Source organism: Eschrichtius robustus, chromosome 10 (assembly GCF_028021215.1).
Source record: "Eschrichtius robustus isolate mEscRob2 chromosome 10, mEscRob2.pri, whole genome shotgun sequence".
Classification (NCBI taxonomy): domain Eukaryota; kingdom Metazoa; phylum Chordata; class Mammalia; order Artiodactyla; family Eschrichtiidae; genus Eschrichtius; species Eschrichtius robustus.
The window spans coordinates 104,938,290-104,956,411 of NC_090833.1; the positions used below are offsets into that span (position 1 = coordinate 104,938,290).

The 18,122-nt window shown below is 44.0% G+C and overlaps 1 protein-coding gene across 1 annotated transcript; it reads right to left on the bottom strand.

Moving 5' to 3' along the window:
• Positions 1-261: 261 nt before the first annotated feature.
• Positions 262-12,744, bottom strand: STC1 (stanniocalcin 1). The gene is made up of 4 exons (XM_068551965.1): positions 12,409-12,744; positions 10,237-10,379; positions 9,304-9,515; positions 262-3,157 (listed from the first exon to the last, which is right to left on the bottom strand). Exons 1-4 carry the CDS (start codon positions 12,524-12,526, stop codon positions 2,887-2,889), a joined length of 744 nt encoding a protein of 247 aa, XP_068408066.1. The 5' UTR covers positions 12,527-12,744; the 3' UTR covers positions 262-2,886.
• Between the last annotated feature and the right edge of the window lie 5,378 nt (positions 12,745-18,122).

Here is an 18,122-nt window from a genome sequence, read left to right on the forward strand (position 1 = left end):
AAAGTCTCATTCAAGAAGTTTTTTTAAAGAATAACAATGAAAGACATTGGGGAAAAAAAAACCCAATAAAACGTAACGCTTTATTATTATTTTTTATCTTAGAAGGAATTCACCAAAGGCTTCATATTATGCTATGGCATCTTTAATTATAAAAATAAGCAAATAAAATAACTTGCATCTGTCATTACCATGATATGTTTCATAACCTTTATATGCACATGGAGCTTAAAAATGTAATTTAACAATAAATAATGACATATACCAGATATGCTCACTGTTTATTCCAGTACTCAGCCAAAAACCTAAATATCATTTAAATTATAAATACATAATGCAAATATAATGGCACAAAAATGTCTAAAGTGCAACCAAATCACAAGAGAAGAATCATGCAAACTGGTCTAGGTCAGCCCCGGAATCACTCTGTGCAGCAAACACAAGACAAAGCTTTGGAAGTTTAAGGGGGAGTTGGAGGGAGCAGGATGGGAAGAAGAGATGCAAAAAACTAGCAACATTGTGAGAACTGCTTCTTTCCATATGTGTAGATATATGTATTATAGATACATATATAAATATTATTGTGGGGAGAAAAGGAGGGGGGTACCACGGTTTGAAGAGGTCACAGCAAATCAAAGAGAATCCACTGGACGGAAGTAAGAGAGAATTTTGTTAGGAATACTCATGAACTACTCATCGCATTGGGGTCCTGGCTTAGTGGGTTTGAGAAATGGACACAACACACAAAACTGTAATAGCTTTTCTGGTTTGGAGAAGCCAGCCTTGCCTGCAGGGGAGGAATGGGTGAGGGAGGGAGAGGGATAGTCAACTTAGAGTATGATCTACCTGATTTCCAAGAGGCTAAGGCAGTGTCCATATGTCTGGGGACCTGGGGATGGGACAGTTCTGAGTATAAAAATGCTCTTAACGATCTGATGTCAGCACGCTGAGAGGCTGTGTGGGGACAAAGGCAGCCACGCTTGTGCTGCTGCTGGGTCTGTTGCATTCGCTCTTGGTCCTTGAGCAGCACGTTACTGGTTTTAAAGGCTTTGTGGTAAAGTTGTATTGCTTTTTCGTTTTTCTGGGGATGTGCCCCCCCCTCCTCCCACCAGCATCCCTAACACTCGATTTGGGCAAATCTGGAGTTTATCCTAGTGAGAGTCAAGCACCAATGGTTTCTACCTAAGCGAGTTTGGAGTGGCCCTTACAGTCCTACCCCTCCTCCCTCTTCCTCTCTCAACATTGACCTTTGGTGGGCAGTGACGCTCCTAAGGGACTGTTGGGTTCAAGGACAGTGACCCTGAGAAACTACTGTTGTTCATAGCTAGGTTAATCATTTGGCTTTGGTGGTCGCCATCTTGTAAACATCACGGCAGAAATGATCAAACCGCCAGCTCTTTTTTTCCTCTTTCTTTCATTTTTTTTTTTTTTTCTTTTTTCTTTTTTGCAATCCTACAGAGATGGCCCAGCTGCCAGGACTACTTTGGCAGGCAGCGTGCTACAGGACAAAAATGTAAGAGGAGTCTATTAAGGCTGGACAGCCCAGGGTTATTTATACCCCCTCAGCCCCAAGTCCCCCAAACTAAAGACCCAAAGGCTGATTGACTCATTCCTGATTGAGTTAATGGAAAGCCTCCTACCCCATCATCAGGCTGCCAGAGTACCAGGCACTGATGAAAGGCAGAAAGTCAAGAACTGCCACTTCCCAAGGTATAGCAGGCCTTATCACACTCTAAGTGGTCCAAGCCCAAAGGGATGCTCTTTTTGGTTCCTGTAATTCTCAGTTGGATGTGACAGAGCTGTTTCAGGATAGGTCTAAGTCAAGAGTAGCCTCTGGGTTGAGGTGGGCTGGGAGATTAACATCTTGCCTGGGGTCCTTCAGATAAACCTGTTGGTTTTTCCTATCTCATACAGGCCCATCTTAAGTTTTGATGTTGAATAAAACTACTTCTACCCCCTTAGTTATAAAAAAGGCCACAAGGAGCATTTATGTGGATATCTGGAAGTGAGATAGTTATTCCATTCCCAGGAAAAGAAAAATAAAGCTAAGTTACAAAACTAAATCTATATGCAATAAAGTTATTATATACTGCTTTGTTTAAGCAGAGTCCTCTGGAATTTATGTACAGTACATTAGTTTTCACCTATTTATATTCCACAGTTAGACCTTAAGATTCTCTGGATTTAAGACAACTGTTAAAGATACTTTTAAAGCTCTGAGCAGTTACAGTACATAGAGATGTTAGCTTTTTGTTTTTCATTAGATGCAAGAAGATGCAGGCTCCAAGTCTGGTTGAAGAGCCAGGCTCGAGCAATTTGGTAAGTGTGTTGGGAAGGAAATTAGACATTGAGGATCAAGACCGTAAGACACTAGCTCATGAGAGATCAAGAATTCAAATATGACATTCATATTCGTCCATGGCCAGCACAGATTCATAACACGAATTCCACTGAGCATCTTTATGAGCGTTTTAAGACATGCATTTAAATTAAGTTGCTTCTTTCCAGCTAACTCTACTGGGGCAACCATTCTAAAGGGTTCCACATCTTCAAATTACAAAGTCTGGGGAATTACATGAATGTTTTGCGTTTGAGAGTCATTGGAGGGGAGCTGGGAAAAGACCTGGTAGAGGAAAGTGGGAAAAGAGGCCACTTTCTCCTGAGGAGAGGCAGAAAGATCACACGTGTTCTGTTGGTGAGAATGCCGCCATCGAAGAATGTTGAGAGATTGATTACAGAAGCCTAGTTTCATGCAATTTTTTTTTAAGGGGGGGATAGAAAATAGGAACTACTTAAAAATATCAAACCAGGCACAGTACACTCGAAGTTGGTGAGCGAACACCCTTAAAATGATCGTAGTTTGGTGAGGTTGTGAATACCTCTCCCCGGCTATGCACTCTCGTGGGAGGTGCGTTTGATGAGGGAGGGAGAGGCCACCTCACCTCGGAGGTTCCTGAGGAGGACTTTCAGCTTCTGTGGCTCGTTGGCACGCCTCCTGTTGAAGTCAGCTCGCTGGTGTGTGTGGGCACAGTGGTCTGTCTGCAGGATGTGAAAGAGGCTGGCCATGTTGGGTCCGATTTTCTCCATCAGGCTGTCTCTGATTGTGCTGACTGTGTCTTCATCACATTCCAGTAGGCTTCGGACAAGTCTGTTATAGTATCTGCATTGGGAAAGAGAGGGTCATTCAGTGAGAGCAAGGCAAGACTCAGGCTTTCATCTGGGCTCCAGTCAACACCCGTCCTGAATGGCCAGATCAAGCACCCACGAATAGTTGCCTCAGCTGAAGGTGGCTTTTGCTTCTAACCTTTAGGCAGTGTCTTCTTAGTGTGAGTGCTTGCGCTGCCTGGATTTACCACCCAGCGCAAGACAGCTCTGTGTTCATGTTTAAAGCTCAGGAGACTGAGATCTTACTTTGAATAGTAGGCTCGTGGCAATGTCTAAAATTTTTAGAAAGAGAGAATCATGGAGCTAGATGGGATCGCAGAGATGATTTAATGACTCTTTCATCATTTCATTGCATAGAGAAGAAACTAAGGTGGGAGAGCTGAAGTGACTTGTCTGAGGTCATACAATGGGCTAGTGGTCGAAGCAGGACTTAGTCAAATGTATGAGGTGACCCAACACTCACACTTATGTTTTAATAGTCACTGCACATGGATGCAATCATTTGCAGTTATTTTGGTGCCTCTTTGCGATTTTTCTTTTTCTTGGTGGTGTGTGTGTGTGTGCGTATTCTGATTAATTTCTATCTTTTTTTTTTTTTTGGCCGTGCCGAGTGGCATGCGGGATTTTAGTTCCCTGACCAGGGATCAAACCCGTGCCCCCTGCAGTGGAAGTGTGGAGCCCTAACCACTGGACTTCCAGGGAAGTCCCTAGATTTCTATTTTTAAAGGAGATCCCTGTCTTCAGTATCTCATGCATTTTTCTACTCAATCTAATTTCCCTATCATACACTTGGCTAGCCTCTCTGAAGGCTATTGTCTCACCTCATTTTCAGTCTTCTTGCAAAGGTATATTGCAGTCAGAGGGCCAAATGCCAGGCAACAAGGATATTTAAATAGAAAGATTGGTGATGCTTAGTGGTTTGTGCTTCAGTAGTTTCAAGAAGCCTTCTCCCACTGCTCTAGATTTCGCTGGCCTCTCCTTTTTTTGGGATGTTTTATAGCTATTGGGTTACCATCGCACAGGTCAGCATTTGATGGTTTACTGATGGTTTTGTTTTCCTGACTAGGCTGAAACTTATTGAAGGCAGGATATGTGTCCTTATTCTTTGTATCCCTCATGTGCCCATGTCCTAGGGCTATAGTGCTGGCTCACTGTCATTCTGTTGATTTATTTTGTGGCCACTGAGGGAATGGAGCTTTCAAAATAGAGTTCTTTCCAATGTCATGATTCCCAAAAGAAAAAATTATCTGTATGTCTTCTGGTAAGTTTTACAAAAGAATTTGTGTTTGGTATAAATTTCCTTCGTCTTTGGTGCAAGTTCTTTAAGCCTCCAAAATGCTGCAGCTAACTGTTACGGCTCAGAAAGGATAAAACTGTCTAATATATATTTTTTCCTGAAGACTCTGGTTTAATCATTTTAGATAGTCACAGGGCATGTTTCCACACATAAGATGACAGTGCAGAAGATGGGAAAACAATTGTGTAAATGTTGTACAGCAAATAGTCCTAGGTAATACTCCCTTTGATGCAGGTTTTTGAAACATCAGTACATATGGGTTAGACAGCATGGAAACTACCAAAAAAAGATGGAGTCTTTTATGACATAGAGAACACACTTAAACCGTGTCATTGACCTTTTATCAGTAAACTGTCTAATAGTTAAGGCATATAAATTACTCGTCCTATTCTTTGGGAAGACACTTCGGGTATTTTCCAATTTGAGTTGGGATGCATTTGCTCCATTTCGAGGTGGCGGTTGTCAGAACCCATTAGCTTTGTGTTCACTAATTAGGGACTGTCCTAATGACGGTGGTCTGCAGCATTTATGTGGAGAGACCCTTTCCTCAGAGGAGCCCGAGGACTGCCGGACCACAAGATCTTCCGTGAAAAGAAACCTGTTTATTTTTAACTCACCTCACAGAGCACAGGATCAAACATCTTTCCAGAATAACTTAACCCCCCAGAGAGGTCCTTTCAAGGATGTACAGTAAATAGAGTGGAATGTGGGCACTGAAGCAAAGCCATCACCCTTCTGTGAGGCAGCAGAACCAAGCTGGGCACGGAGGGAGAAATGTGTCTGGGTCTCTGATATAGTCCTGGCTCTACCCCTCCCATGAGGGAGGATTATATCCAGCTGTTGTTAGAACTGGGATTCCCTGGCACAGAGACACATTTTCCAACCCTTTGGAATTATAAAGCACATGAGTCAAAACAGATCTCACTTGGATGGGGAAATGGGGAGAAAAGTGGTTTTGGAAAAACTGAGAATAAACTACTTTGTATCATCAGCTTCAGACATCTACACACCCACACAGATCCCCAGGCATCTCTTGGGCTCTGCTAGGATGTGGGTCCCCTGGATCTCTTTGTCTATTTCAAAGGGTGATTAGATCCTAGAGAATAAGGTTTCTGACCCCTCATCTTCCTGCCCCACAATAAGGACTTTATAACTTAGAAGTTAACCCTTCCACTTCTAGAAAGAAAGAACTGTTCACACCAAATGATCTTCCAAATGGGCTGGAGAGGATGATCTTTCCTTACATCAACATTGAAAACTCTAGTCTGGGTGAAGAAGTCTAACACCAGTAAGGAAACTAAGCTTCTGTAACTAGCCTCACCTCTTTAAGGTCAGACGTGTTCCTCTGGCCCCCACTTTGTCAAAACACCTCTTCTCCATCTCTGAGAGAGCCTACCTTTACTGTTACTTTCTCTGCTGGCCCCAATAGGCCACCTGTTCTTGGTGCTTCTTGAGGATGACCCTTGCCAGCCTGACTGTTCTTAGTGACTCCCCCCAAATCTACCCTTAGCTTCTCCCATGGAGCTGGTTACCTCAGCAAGGGCAGGCTAAGAGAGCTCCTTGGAATAGATAACAACCATGGCTCCAGTAGAGGCTCCTGCAAGTGTGGGAAACCTATCAGGCTGCCTTGATGACGACACCGTTTGCCTGAGCAAGCAATAGATTAATCCCACGCCTCTCCATTAAGGGCTGGAATATGGTATTGACCTCTGGGGTTGTGTGGGCTGATGAGACAGACCTTTCCTATCTCTAAGCCACTCAGTGAGGTTACTGAAGAGGTTGTGTCTTCAGCGAAAGTTGACTTAGCAATTGTCATGTATTTCTTGATCCCCGTCTTGGACCAAGACTTGATGTTACTATAGCTATTGGTGAGAGATGTACACAGATTTAATTGTTGATCACCTGGAGGTACATTTATTCCATTCTACTTGGAATTCCACTTTTGGATTGTGGATATTATCTGCAGGTTTTACTGGCTGCCATTTTTGAAGTGGAAATCAAATAGCCTGGCTCAGGGCTGTGTGAATTCTAGGCTCAACTCTGTCATTCACTAGCTGTGTGACCTTCAGCAGGTCACCCCTCTCTCTGGGTCTCTGATCTTTAATCAGTAAAACGAGGCAGTTAGTCTAGATAACCTTTATGGTCATTTCCAGCTATGACATTTTATGTTTCTGGGGTTCAGTATCTATGCTCCTTCTGAATTTAACAAAAAAAATAGTGCAGCTCTGCTTAAGGCCCATCCTTGGCAGGAAGAGTTACAACTATTTAAGAGGATTCCTTTTTTCATCTTTATGGGGAGTGGTGGTGAGATGTACTCCCAAGACTTAATGAACTAAGTGTTCAGATCACCCAGCCTGGAAGGACCCTTTAAAGCATGTTTCTTTCCTCCCCCTTTGAAAATTCCATCACTGACTTTTTTCCTTGGTAAAGAATAAGATCAGATATTCTCCATAGCTACTGTTTCAGCCATGCTTACCCAAATACACACATACTGCCTAGGAACGTTCTGTGTGAAGGTTTATAAATAGTCCTTTGTTTCCCTTGATCAATATTATTCTTCTGTTTCCTGTTCCTTATCCATGCCCTAGAGAGTTGGAAGCTTTGTCAGTTTTCCCATCTGGATCTGGATTGGTATAATTTCTTCTCAGGCCTCATGCTGTCCAGCCTGCCCGATCAATTATGCCTGCTTCCCTCCTGGTTGAAAGTAGAGTTTGCAAATTCAGCCAGGGGGACACTCCAGCTATCCTTTGTGTTCTAAGTGCATTTCTGTCATGGAAAACCTCCCTGTTCTGGCTCCTGGTCCAGTCACAGGCTTTTGGATTCTCCCAGGCCCAAATCTCATGCTAGATAAGTCACAGGAAGGTGGAATGAACCTGTAACTACTTCCTTTCACAATTCTTTGCCAACTGGCACGACGTAGTGTGTATCTATGGTGGGACAGAGGCTGGGAAAGCAGGATGTTTCAGAAGAGTGAGGAGATTAAATAGAGCAAATCGAGCCCAGCATGGAACCGGAAATCTCCAGCTCTGAGTAGGAATAATATTAGCCAGTTCAAGTGAAATAACTGGAGAAAGGTGAGAGCTGCATGGAGGATTCTAGTCTTCAAGAGATGACCTTCCTTAATAAGGATGATTCTTCTAAGATGATAAAGGGAGATAACTAAACTCCTGTGACCATTTTCTAAAGGTGGTGAAAACAAGGCACCTATTGAAAAGAACAATGGCCTGGTTAAAAACTCCGATTACTAGTCTCTTCTTAGATTGTTAGGATCACCAGTCCAGAATCTGTATTCTCCTTTCTGTAAGACCTCCTCTTCACAATGGAAGATGTTACCTCAGTTGAATTCGAGATATTAATATTGTCTCAAAACTGGCCACATGCCATATTATAGATCATGAATTGTCACTGGACCGTTAAAGATCAAAACTTATAATAATGACTGTGCTAACATATTCCTGCCCCCCAGCTACCACACAAACACATACTAAAGAGACAGGGCACTTGAGATAAATGCTGAATTTGATTTTCCTGTTCTCAGAAAATCAGTTAGGACCATGACAGAGTCACTTCCAAGGACTGAACAAACGATTTTTATAAACTGACATGAGGTTCTGAAGAACAAGGATCTGTAGTTAAGAGTGAATCAGAAATTTACAAAGTTTAACGTCAGAGACCTTAACCTTTCCCCGAGGAGGAGCCACTTTTCTCGTTTTCCAGTTGCATGTATGTACATGACTAACCCACTGGTAAGCCCCAGTAGGACTAGGTTATTGCCAGTACCGGAAGAAGGGTGGCAGCATCTGGCTAGGAAATTAATCAGGTAAGTCTGCGTTAGCGCTCCTGTGGTCAGAATAACACGTAAGGTCTGATCTTTGTGAATATGTGCAGATTTGGCTGGAGAGTCAAAGAATCACAGCACTTCAGGACTAGGAATCAAGTCAGTGGCATCACAGTAGGCTGAACTTGACCATTCTGCACTGCCCCTGCCATGCCTCCATGCTAGACCCATCAGCACCTTTCTGAACTTGATCACATATGGGGAAGCCCAGGTCTTGCCAGAAAACTTTCTATGCCATGGAATGAGCATGTCTGCCATCTCATGTCTTAGATGTTCACTCCTGGCTGGTAAAGACAGTGAGTCAAGGGCACAGAAAGGCACGATGCTCAGATATTACTAGCTCAGTGGCTTGGGATCAGTTTAGAATACTAAGATGAGAATGTGATCTGGGTAGTCACCAGAACATCATTCCAGGAAATCTTGGACTAGACAAATGGGATAACAGACCTGGAAGGGACCATAGGAATCATCTAGTCTAGCCACTTCACTTTTCCCAAAGGAAATTTGAGTCCCACCGAAGTCAGATGGTTCGCTCTGGGCTACCCAGTGAAATATCTGATTGGGCTTAGGATGGACTCAAATATATGCAGTTCTAAAACTCTGCATTATGACATTTGACTAAGGTTTTCATAATGGCCAATTGTACTGTGCATAGTCATGATTTCAGCCCAATTTGATGTCTCAGAATCTTGTTTCCATAAACTTCACAATTCCCTTCAGGCTTATGGAAGGAAATGGACAATGCACCTAGGGATGCTGCAGATGAAGTTTTCTATTAGCTGCATGGAGAGACTTTTCCTATAACAGTGGAAAAAAAAAAAAAAAATCCAGGCTGCTTAAGCTGTCACAACCAATCACAAACATATTTTTTTCCTGCAAAAGCTGGGAAGACTGCAAGCTAAAATAAGAGCATCACTGTGGCAATTTAACTCCTTCTGTGTCTGGCTCTGCCGACCAGCCACTCCCCCTCCCCCTGAACTGCCGAACGAGTGGACTCATTTTGTACCTGTTGGAGTAGTGATTAGGGAGCTGGACGACTTCCGTGATGGCTTCAGGGTTCCGCTTGGCGACACTACACACGTTCAGCTTGCTGTAGCACTCTTCCTGCACCTCGGCAATCATCCTCTGGAAAGTGGAGCACCTCCGAATGGCCAGGAAGACCTTGGAGGTGACCCCGTTGGCGATGCACTTTAAGCTCTCTTTGACAAATGCTTTTCCCTGCCGAGGAAGGGGGGTAGGAGGACACGATTTAGCTTGAGCTGACAAGAGAGGACAGGGCCTATGATATGTGGAACTTAAGGGGGCTCACCTTGGCACTGTCTCATGGCCCTCTCTGCATGTCCTTGCAATAAGCGAACTGTACCCTGCGACCAAGATTTTTTAAAAAGTCCCTATTCCCTTAGACTACCTTGAGAATTGAGCTACATAGAGATGAAACGAGACGAGAAAAAGAGATGAACCATGAACTACTACCCTTCAGCCTAAAAATAGCCATAATATGGCTTTGTATTCTTGGGATTGAGATTTGATAACTCAAATCACAAGCTAGTAAAAAAAAACCAAAAAAAAAAAAAAAAAAGCTAGTATGCTGGCTGTTCGTGAGGAGAACTTCTTTGTTAGAAGAACATTTTTATTTCCACTTGAAGAGGCAAAGATTTTCCGCTCATCACCCCTCCCTTAGAAGACAGCCTCTGTCAGCCTGTTGCAATTGTGCATTAGAGTGGGTGGAGAGTGGCTTATATAGAACCTATTTCTTGGCCAAAAGTGTGTGTGTGTGTGTGTGTGTGTGTGTGTGTACACACGTTGGAGATGAGAATTTAGACTGGGGAGGCTGAGAAGCAGAGCTGGTTCCCTACAAGCCTGGCTCCTAAGAACAATAGTCTCATACACTGTTAAAAGACAAGCAGCCAGTTGTGAGCAGGGGTCAAGGTCTTATTACCTGAGTGTCAAATTTAGCAGCGCTGTACAAGAAGGATTTACAGATGTCGTACATCCCATCTGTGTCACAGGTGGAGTTTTCCAGGCATGCAAAAGCTCCACAGCCAACCTGCAGAGCGCTGTTGAGGCAGCGAACCACTTCAGCTGAAAGAGACAAATCCATCCAATCTGGGTCAAACGGTGAGGACAGTCTGGAGGGATCAAGTTGATGTGGCGGCAAAATTCAAGGAAAAGGGGTCAGAAGAACTTATCCTAGAAGTCTGTGATGGGGCCAGTAGATAGACCCATTCCGAGCAGGGTGGGAGTGAGGAAGAGAGGGGACAGGCAGATCCCTTTTGCTTATAAGAACCAGAGAACATGGAGGAGAGGGAATGAGTTTTCCCTCGGAGATACACTCTCTTGGTCTCACCATCACACACAGTTTTGGTGGCTGGAAAAGAAAGGTTGGAGTATGAGGCATGCCCGGTGCTTAAAGCAGCTCTGCAGAATCCAAGGGCATCCCTTAAAGGCTGAAAGCATGGGAAGGTAGATGGTAGTGGTGGGCAGTCAAGTTTAGGAGGAGGAAGGGCCAGGGAATCCATTTGGCTTCCAAAAAATACACTCCAGAGTCATAAGGATGGAATTTTGGTCTAAATGGCAGAGAAGAATTTGCCAGGAGTCCACTAGGAGACCCTTCTGATTTAGGGCTTTTAACTTACCTTCCTATTGACAGAAAGAAATCTGATCCGTTCATGTTTCATCCCAACCCCCCACTATAGGACAGTGCTTAGAGGTATGCATAATCTCTCTCATATTAAAAGCCTTTTTTTTTTTTTTTTAAAAAAAAAAAAAAAAAAGAGAAACACAGGTGTAGAATAACCAGGCCAAGGCAACACTTGTGCAAGACGGGAAGAAAACCGCAGAGAACTTGCATGAGGCTTTCTACATTCTGGATAAGATCTTCCATAAAAGTAATTTCTCTCCTACAGAAGAGGGGGGTTCTGGCAGGCAGCTCCGCGAGAAATGATCTGCAGCCTTCATACCATAGGAGTCTCCTCCGAGATCAAAAGCACGGTTCGGTTAGGCGGCCCCTCCCCCTCCCACCACCCGCAGCCTCTGGGATGTTACAAGTCATTTCCCTAATTATATATTTCCACGGGTTCAAATGATAACTTTGCTTTAAGCAGTTTTAATATGCATTAGGATTGCTATTGTTTTAGGCAAGCTTGAATTGTGAATCACTGCATCTCTATAGCAACTAAGTACAAAAGGAAGTGAAGCAAAGCCCTCCCCTCGGCAGGGACCTGTGCTCTTCCGAGGGCAGCAGCGTCTGCAGCATTTGGACACCTGCGAGCCCATCTTTGCTGACAGTTGGGGGAGAGAGAGCAGTCATGGAAGGGGAGGAAGCTGGACAAGCGAAGTCCAAAGACAGAGGTGTCAATGCCGGCTTCCTAAGGACTCTTTTCCTTTAGAGACCAAGATGATACACAATTAACTGCTCAAGGAGTCAGGGCTAGAGTGAGACCTCCCCCTTGGAGAAATAGCTGCTACGTTTCACAGATACTCTTTTTCGAGGGGCTCTCTAGCCACGGGGCTGCATGGGGACTGAATGGAGCCCGAGAGAGCAGGGAGGGACAGAAGGAACAGTGTCGAGGGTGGGATGTGTAGGGTTTTCTCTGAATCTGCCCTGGATTTGTCAGACTGGAGGGCTATGGTTCCGTAAATCAGTCTGCAAAGGGAGCTTTCTGTGTGTTCTCTGGAGGGGCAGGGCAGTCAAGTTATAGGGTCTTCAGGGTAAAGAAAGAGGGACAGCATCAGACAAGTCACGTCTCACCTTAAGATCAGCTTCAGCTTCTGGGAAGTATAGAGAGCGCTTTGAAGCATGCCAACATTCAAGTCTTTCCCCCGCCCCCTCCCCCCCAAGAGGGTACGTGCCAGATTTCAGGCAATCAGGCTAGGCTTATGCAATGAAATACCCTCAGCAGAGCGCCCAGCTTCTTCGTTAGTTGCATGCAATTTATTAAACAAAGGAGCCCCACTTCCTAAGGCTATTGGATTACACTGGCAGTTTATTGCCATCAGGCATGAAGCACATTTATTATCAAGATCAGCCGTCACAGACACAGTTGCAAAAGCGAGAGGCAAATGAGGACAGCTCTTTGGGGGAGAAACCGGTCCTGGGTTTGCCGCTTACCTGAGTTCTGAGCTGCCACCCGGGCTTTCCTGGGGCTCACAGAATCATTCTGCTCCGCCTCATGGGTTGCAGAAGCACTGATTACCAGCACCAGAAGCACTGCTGAGTTTTGGAGCATTCTCTGAGAAGTTTCCGCTAAGTTGTTGGGTTTTTTTTTTTTTTTTTCCTCCCCCCCCCCTTTCCTCTTTCCCTCTCCCGGCTTGAGTGAAGATGTGGATCTGGATACACTGAGCGCCTAGGTGAGGATTTGATGAGGATTTTTTTTGTTGCTGCTGATGCTGCTTCTGCTGGCGCTTTTGCTGCTGCAGTCGCTGCTTCTTGCACCTCTGGCTTTTGCAAACTGGGGGCCCAAGAGCTGCACCCAGGGATTTTATAGCCGTTCTTATCGGTCCTCAGGATCAGGGACCAATCAGGTCCCTCAACTGGTCTGGCCAGCCAATCGGAGGGCATGCTCATTGGGCTGGAGCTGTTTGACTTCTTAGAAATATTTTCCAGCAAATTAAAAGTACCTGCTGCCAATGTCTTATACGTGTGTGTGACTGTGTGTGCAGAGATGTGTGAAAAAGCTATTTTCACAGAATTAAGGGATGACTTTGTATTGATCTAACGAAAGGGAAATCATATGACCATCTCAACAAGGTGCCTTGGGAAATCTATCCATCTTCTTAAAAAATGTGCTACGGGGAGGAATGGGCAGCACAGGCAAGATGAGTAGTGTGGTCTCTTTGGATTCGAATTTAGCCTCATTATAGCAGTTTTACTATCATTTTCACAGCACATTCTCTGTGTTGTAAGCTACATACACCATACCTCCCCATCTTCTCAGTTTAAGCATGTTTACAGGTCTGTGAGGCATTTTGATTGTATGTGGACATCCTGAGTTTTCACATGTATGAGGCCTTGGGAAGGGACATATAGGAGGGGAAAGGGCCCCCATGGGCTGAAATATGACAGCTCTGAGCTGTGGCCCGAGTTCCTCTTTTGATTAGCTCTATGACCCTGGTCAAGTCCTTTTACCTTGTTCTACCTGTTTCCCGATCTGTCAAATGCCAAAGTTGGAGTCTAGCCTTCTTTACGCCTCTAAAACTATGATTCTCTAGTAACACAAATTAACCTTGACTCTATCTTTTTTGTTACCAGCAGGACTACAAACTCCAAGAACGTTAGTTACTACAGGTAGACACATGCACACCTATTTACACTACACTCAACAGGGAGACATCATGAATGCCTGGAAATTAATAAACTGTGTATTCAAGCCCAACAACTTCATCATCACGTTGAAACAATAAGCTGGCCAAAGTAAGACTAAATCTGCTGGGTAAACCAATTCATTTCTTGGGGGGGGAGGGGTAAGGTGGTGGGCAGGACAGAGAAGAAGGGGTAGGAGACCAGAATGTGTAGGAGAAAAGACTGATAAGCTCTAGACATAATAAGAAAATTACAGTGGCATTACAAACATGCCTAGGATAGAAGCTCATATTTTCTTGTAAGTGGGTTGTAGGCAACACTGAGGCTTGTCGCTAACTTGTGAAGGAAGCTAATGATCTCAGAGAGGACTTAGGGTAGAAAAGTGGTCATTAAGGTCTGGGTTGAAGTAAAGGATTAAGCAAGACAACCTATAAACATTTTGGGGAGGTAAATGAGAAAGGGCCATTGGAGATTCATACAGACAGGGGCAAGATGACCTTGTAAGGAAACAGAGCCAGTGGCCTCTGTGTAAATCCTCAAATCTTCAAACAAAGGTTGAAGAAAGAGCACCAACTCTATTAACCACAAACCAAGAATCGACCCTACATGTGTGTGGGGAGTGAGCTTGCTGAGTGATTAGAGGTTCCCTTGCCAAAAAAAAAAAAAAGTTGTTTGGAAAGCATGAAGTTTGCTAGAAAAAGGGATAGAAGAAATAAAGGAGAGAGGGAATATCCAAAGAAAAGAAAGGGAATTTTCAAATTTCCATTAAATAATAGTGTTTTTCAATTTAGATTAACTGACAGTATTTCTCAAGTGTCTTCTAGGCTGGGAGCTAGTGGATGAGTTGGGAAAGGTAAAGGAGAAGAGAGATAGAAGGAGGGAAAGTAATGATTCTTATCATCGAGGAGCTTGTAATCAAGTTGGGAAGACAGTCAACCCCAGTCATATTTCCTAAAGGTTCAGGATGTCAGGACCTTGCATGGTAAGAGAAGAGCATGGTCAACACTGGCTAGAGATGTGGGGAAGGCTTCATGGAAGGGTCAGTGCAGGAAAGATGTGAGCTGCTGTTAGTGTCTTTTAAGAATTGAGGAAAAAGCCATGATATTTCATTTTTTTAAGTGCTTGTGTTCTGGAAATCTCAGAGGTTGTTTTCATTGCTTTAGGCAGGAGTGGTAGATGTATGGCACTATGGCACTGCAACATAGTCATTCGGTGTTTTCTTCTAGAAGGAGAAAAAGAGGACAGATGCATGCCTATTATTCCCAAGGATTTGGATTTCTGTTCCTCAGCATTCTCTGCCTCCTTAGCCATTGTTTATTTTTCTTATTTTTAAAAAAATAAATTTATTTATATATTTATTTTTATCTTTGGCTGCGTTGGGTCTTTGTTGCTGTGCGCGGGCTTTCTCTAGTTGCAGTGAGCGGGGGGGGGGCTACTCTTCGTTGAGGTGCGCGGGCTTCTCATTGCGGTGGCTTCTCTTGTTGCAGAGCACTGGCTCTAGGTGCGCGGGCTTCAGTAGTTGTGGCGCACGGGCCCAGTTGCTCCATGGCATGTGGGATCTTCCCAGACCAGGTATTGAACCCGTGTCCCCTGCATTGGCAAGTGGATTCTTAACCACTGCACCACCAGGGAAGTCCCAACCATTGTTTATTGTTAATGGCAGTGCTGTTTCTCTTGTTAGACTTTCCCTGTGTTGACCTACTGGCTTTGTAGGGTGATGACTTACTTCCCACCATCCACATTTTTCCCCCTACACTGTGGTGCTCCCACCAGAACAGATTGTTCCACAAGCGTCAGGATGTGTTTTGCGTTTTCTCTGTTGTTGATTTATGGTTTCTCCTTATTTCACTCACTTACTGTCATGTGCCTGGAGGTTCGTAGCTGGGTGTGTGAAGTGTCTCACAATGACAGATAAGCTGTCAGCTGAAGAAATCCAATAGTGGGCAGCCATTATTGGTTTGCATATAATTAGTGCATCAGTACATTTGAGAACGTCAAAGGCAGAAGCTGAAGCCTGAGTAGAAATGCCCAATGGAAATAAAGTTTCTTCCCCAGAGTTCAAGGACCTCTAAATGTCCACAATCATTGTGCGCCTCTTGGACTTTGATATAGCAATGATAGAAGAGTCTTGGGAACACTGAAGGTGATGTCTAGTTTCTAAGGAGTCTGAATATCAGATTTCAGAGTTTGAATACTATCTTGCAAGCAACAAGGAGTCAAGGGTTCTTGAGTAAGAATTGTTAAATGTGTTGAAATTAGCATTTGGAGAAGGTCTTTTGATTGTACTCATGATGGTTTGGAGGAAGAAAAGAATGGCGGTTGTAAGACTAGATAGTAATATCAGTTTGCATTGATGAGGTCCTGGACAACCACAGTAGTAATAGGAAAGGAAGGGAGAAAATTATGAGAGATATTTTAAATAAGATGGAAATTATCAATTAACCTAAGAAATTTATTGGAAAAAATCTTTCTCCTAGTTTAATGATAATGGAGATAATGTACATCAGGGTTTTCCCTTCCCCATTTATTGGTTATGATTTTTAGTGGATAAGACTACCTAGCATCTCGGTTAGGCAGGCACTTTCTGGGGTTCTGTTAAGGTAGTAATTTACCCAACAAGAGGACTTGATGTGCTTATGGTAGGTGAGGAACTGTGCAGTAGGTGGGAGGGGAGGGAAGCCTTTGCCATTACCCCCAAGCAGGGAAAGTGCAAAGGAGTGGGTGGGAGAAGCTGCCAGCACCTAAGGCTGGGTGATGGTGCCCTGGCTGTGCCCATGCAAGGCTGGCATGAGTTCAGCGAGAAGATTAAGCCAAAGATCTCTGGAGCTTTGTTGGATTTGGCTAGCTTAAAGCTGAGCAGTGAATGGCTCTGGGCCTTTTGGTGAAAGCAGCCAGGAGCATGGTTTCTTGGTAAATGTTTCTTTTGTTGTTAACAGAGTGCAAGACTCATCAAGGCTGGTGTGACATGGTGACCAAGGTTGGAGTGTCATCATCATTCTTTTATGGGAATTTTAGGCCTGACTGCACTGTTGGACTATTGAGTCATGCCTTCCTAACCTCGAGAAAAAGGAGGAGAGGAAGAGGAGAAAGATGAGGGGGAAAATTTATTTTCATCCTTCTATAAAGATACCAGGTTTTCTGTGTGGACAGTCTCAAATTCTTGAGTCTTAAATTCTTTACCTCTCTAAGTTGCCTTTGATTGCTTTAAACTCTGCCAAAGAAAGAAAGGGAGAAAATATATTAAGAGGGCAAACTCCCCTCACGCCCACTGATTTAGGGAGGGTTACTGAGTGCTTGGCACTAGGTCAGGTGATGTGGGAAATGCAGAGAAATGTTTGACGTTTTCCTGTGCTCCATGAATTCCCAAACTAGTTCTTAACGCACGAATGTTGTATTTGATGAGGAAGAATATCTGTTTTCTGGAAATATAATACGGTAAGTGGGTTGGACTAGAGTTTACGGGTTTAGATTCAATTAACATTTACTGGGTGCCTATCTGCTCTATGCCAGGCATTGCTGCAGATGCTTCTTATCTGTGAGAAAAAACCCTGCTCTCCTCTCCTCCCACAGGAAGAATATGGGACCAGAGAGAAAATGGTTTATGCATGGTCATAGGGTAGATGGTGGAGCTAGGTTACCTGAGATTTCTTATTCTAGAAGGTGCTCTGGGTTCTTCAGTTGTGTGACCCCCGCAGTGCAGGAGAACTTAGTGCCCGGCCCCTTGGGGTGGGGCGGGGGAGGGAAAAGAAATACACAGGATGACCTAACATGTTTAAACCAGAACAGGTAAGTTGACCTTAGCCTCTACGCCTGTGAACACTGACATACCATCCTTTCAGGTGTAAGTTACAATGTCACTTTATATCAGGGAGGACAAGTTCATAGTCCCTGTCAATCTTCCGCTTCATACGAGGCTCCTGAAACAAGTACAAAGAGGATACATGTGTCATTGAATCTGTCAGTACCAATGGCCCTTTGGAGACTTGAAGGGACATTACTCTATTGAGACACATGAGGGCGCCCGAACCAACCAGCAAGGAGATGTTTCTTCTACATTAAAAAAAAGTGTGAATCCTGGCTATGTTAGATTGACCATTGATTGTTTCAGGCCATCAGTACGCTTTTTTAGGGAGATGACTTAGGTTTGTGGTTTAGGTCAGCGGTCCCCAACCTTTCTGTCACCAGAAACCAGTTTCGTGGAAGACAATTTTTCCATGGACCGGGGGTGGGGGGATGGGGTTGGTGGGGATGGTTTCAGGATGATTCAATCGCATTATATTTATTGTGCACTTTATTTCTATTATTATTACATTGTAATATATAATGAAATAATTATACAACTCACCATAATGCAGAATCAGTGGGAGCCCTGAGCTTCTTTTCGCTTGCCACTCACTGATAGGGTTTTGAGATGAGTCTGCAAGCAACTGATTTATTATGGTCTCTGTGCAGTCAAACCTCTCTGCTAATGATAATCTGTATTTGCAGCCACTCCCCAGCGCTAGCATCACCGCCTCAGCTCC

Bases quoted from the DNA above. Each gene is read 5' to 3' on its own strand.
- STC1 (XM_068551965.1), bottom strand. From the start codon at position 12,526: ATGCTCCAAAACTCAGCAGTGCTTCTGGTGCTGGTAATCAGTGCTTCT. The intron at 10,380-12,408 runs GTAAGCGGCAAA...TGTCTCTTTCAG, and splicing joins GGTGGCAGCTCAGAACTCAG to CTGAAGTGGTTCGCTGCCTC. The intron at 9,516-10,236 runs GTAATAAGACCT...CTTCCTCGGCAG, and splicing joins CTGCTAAATTTGACACTCAG to GGAAAAGCATTTGTCAAAGA.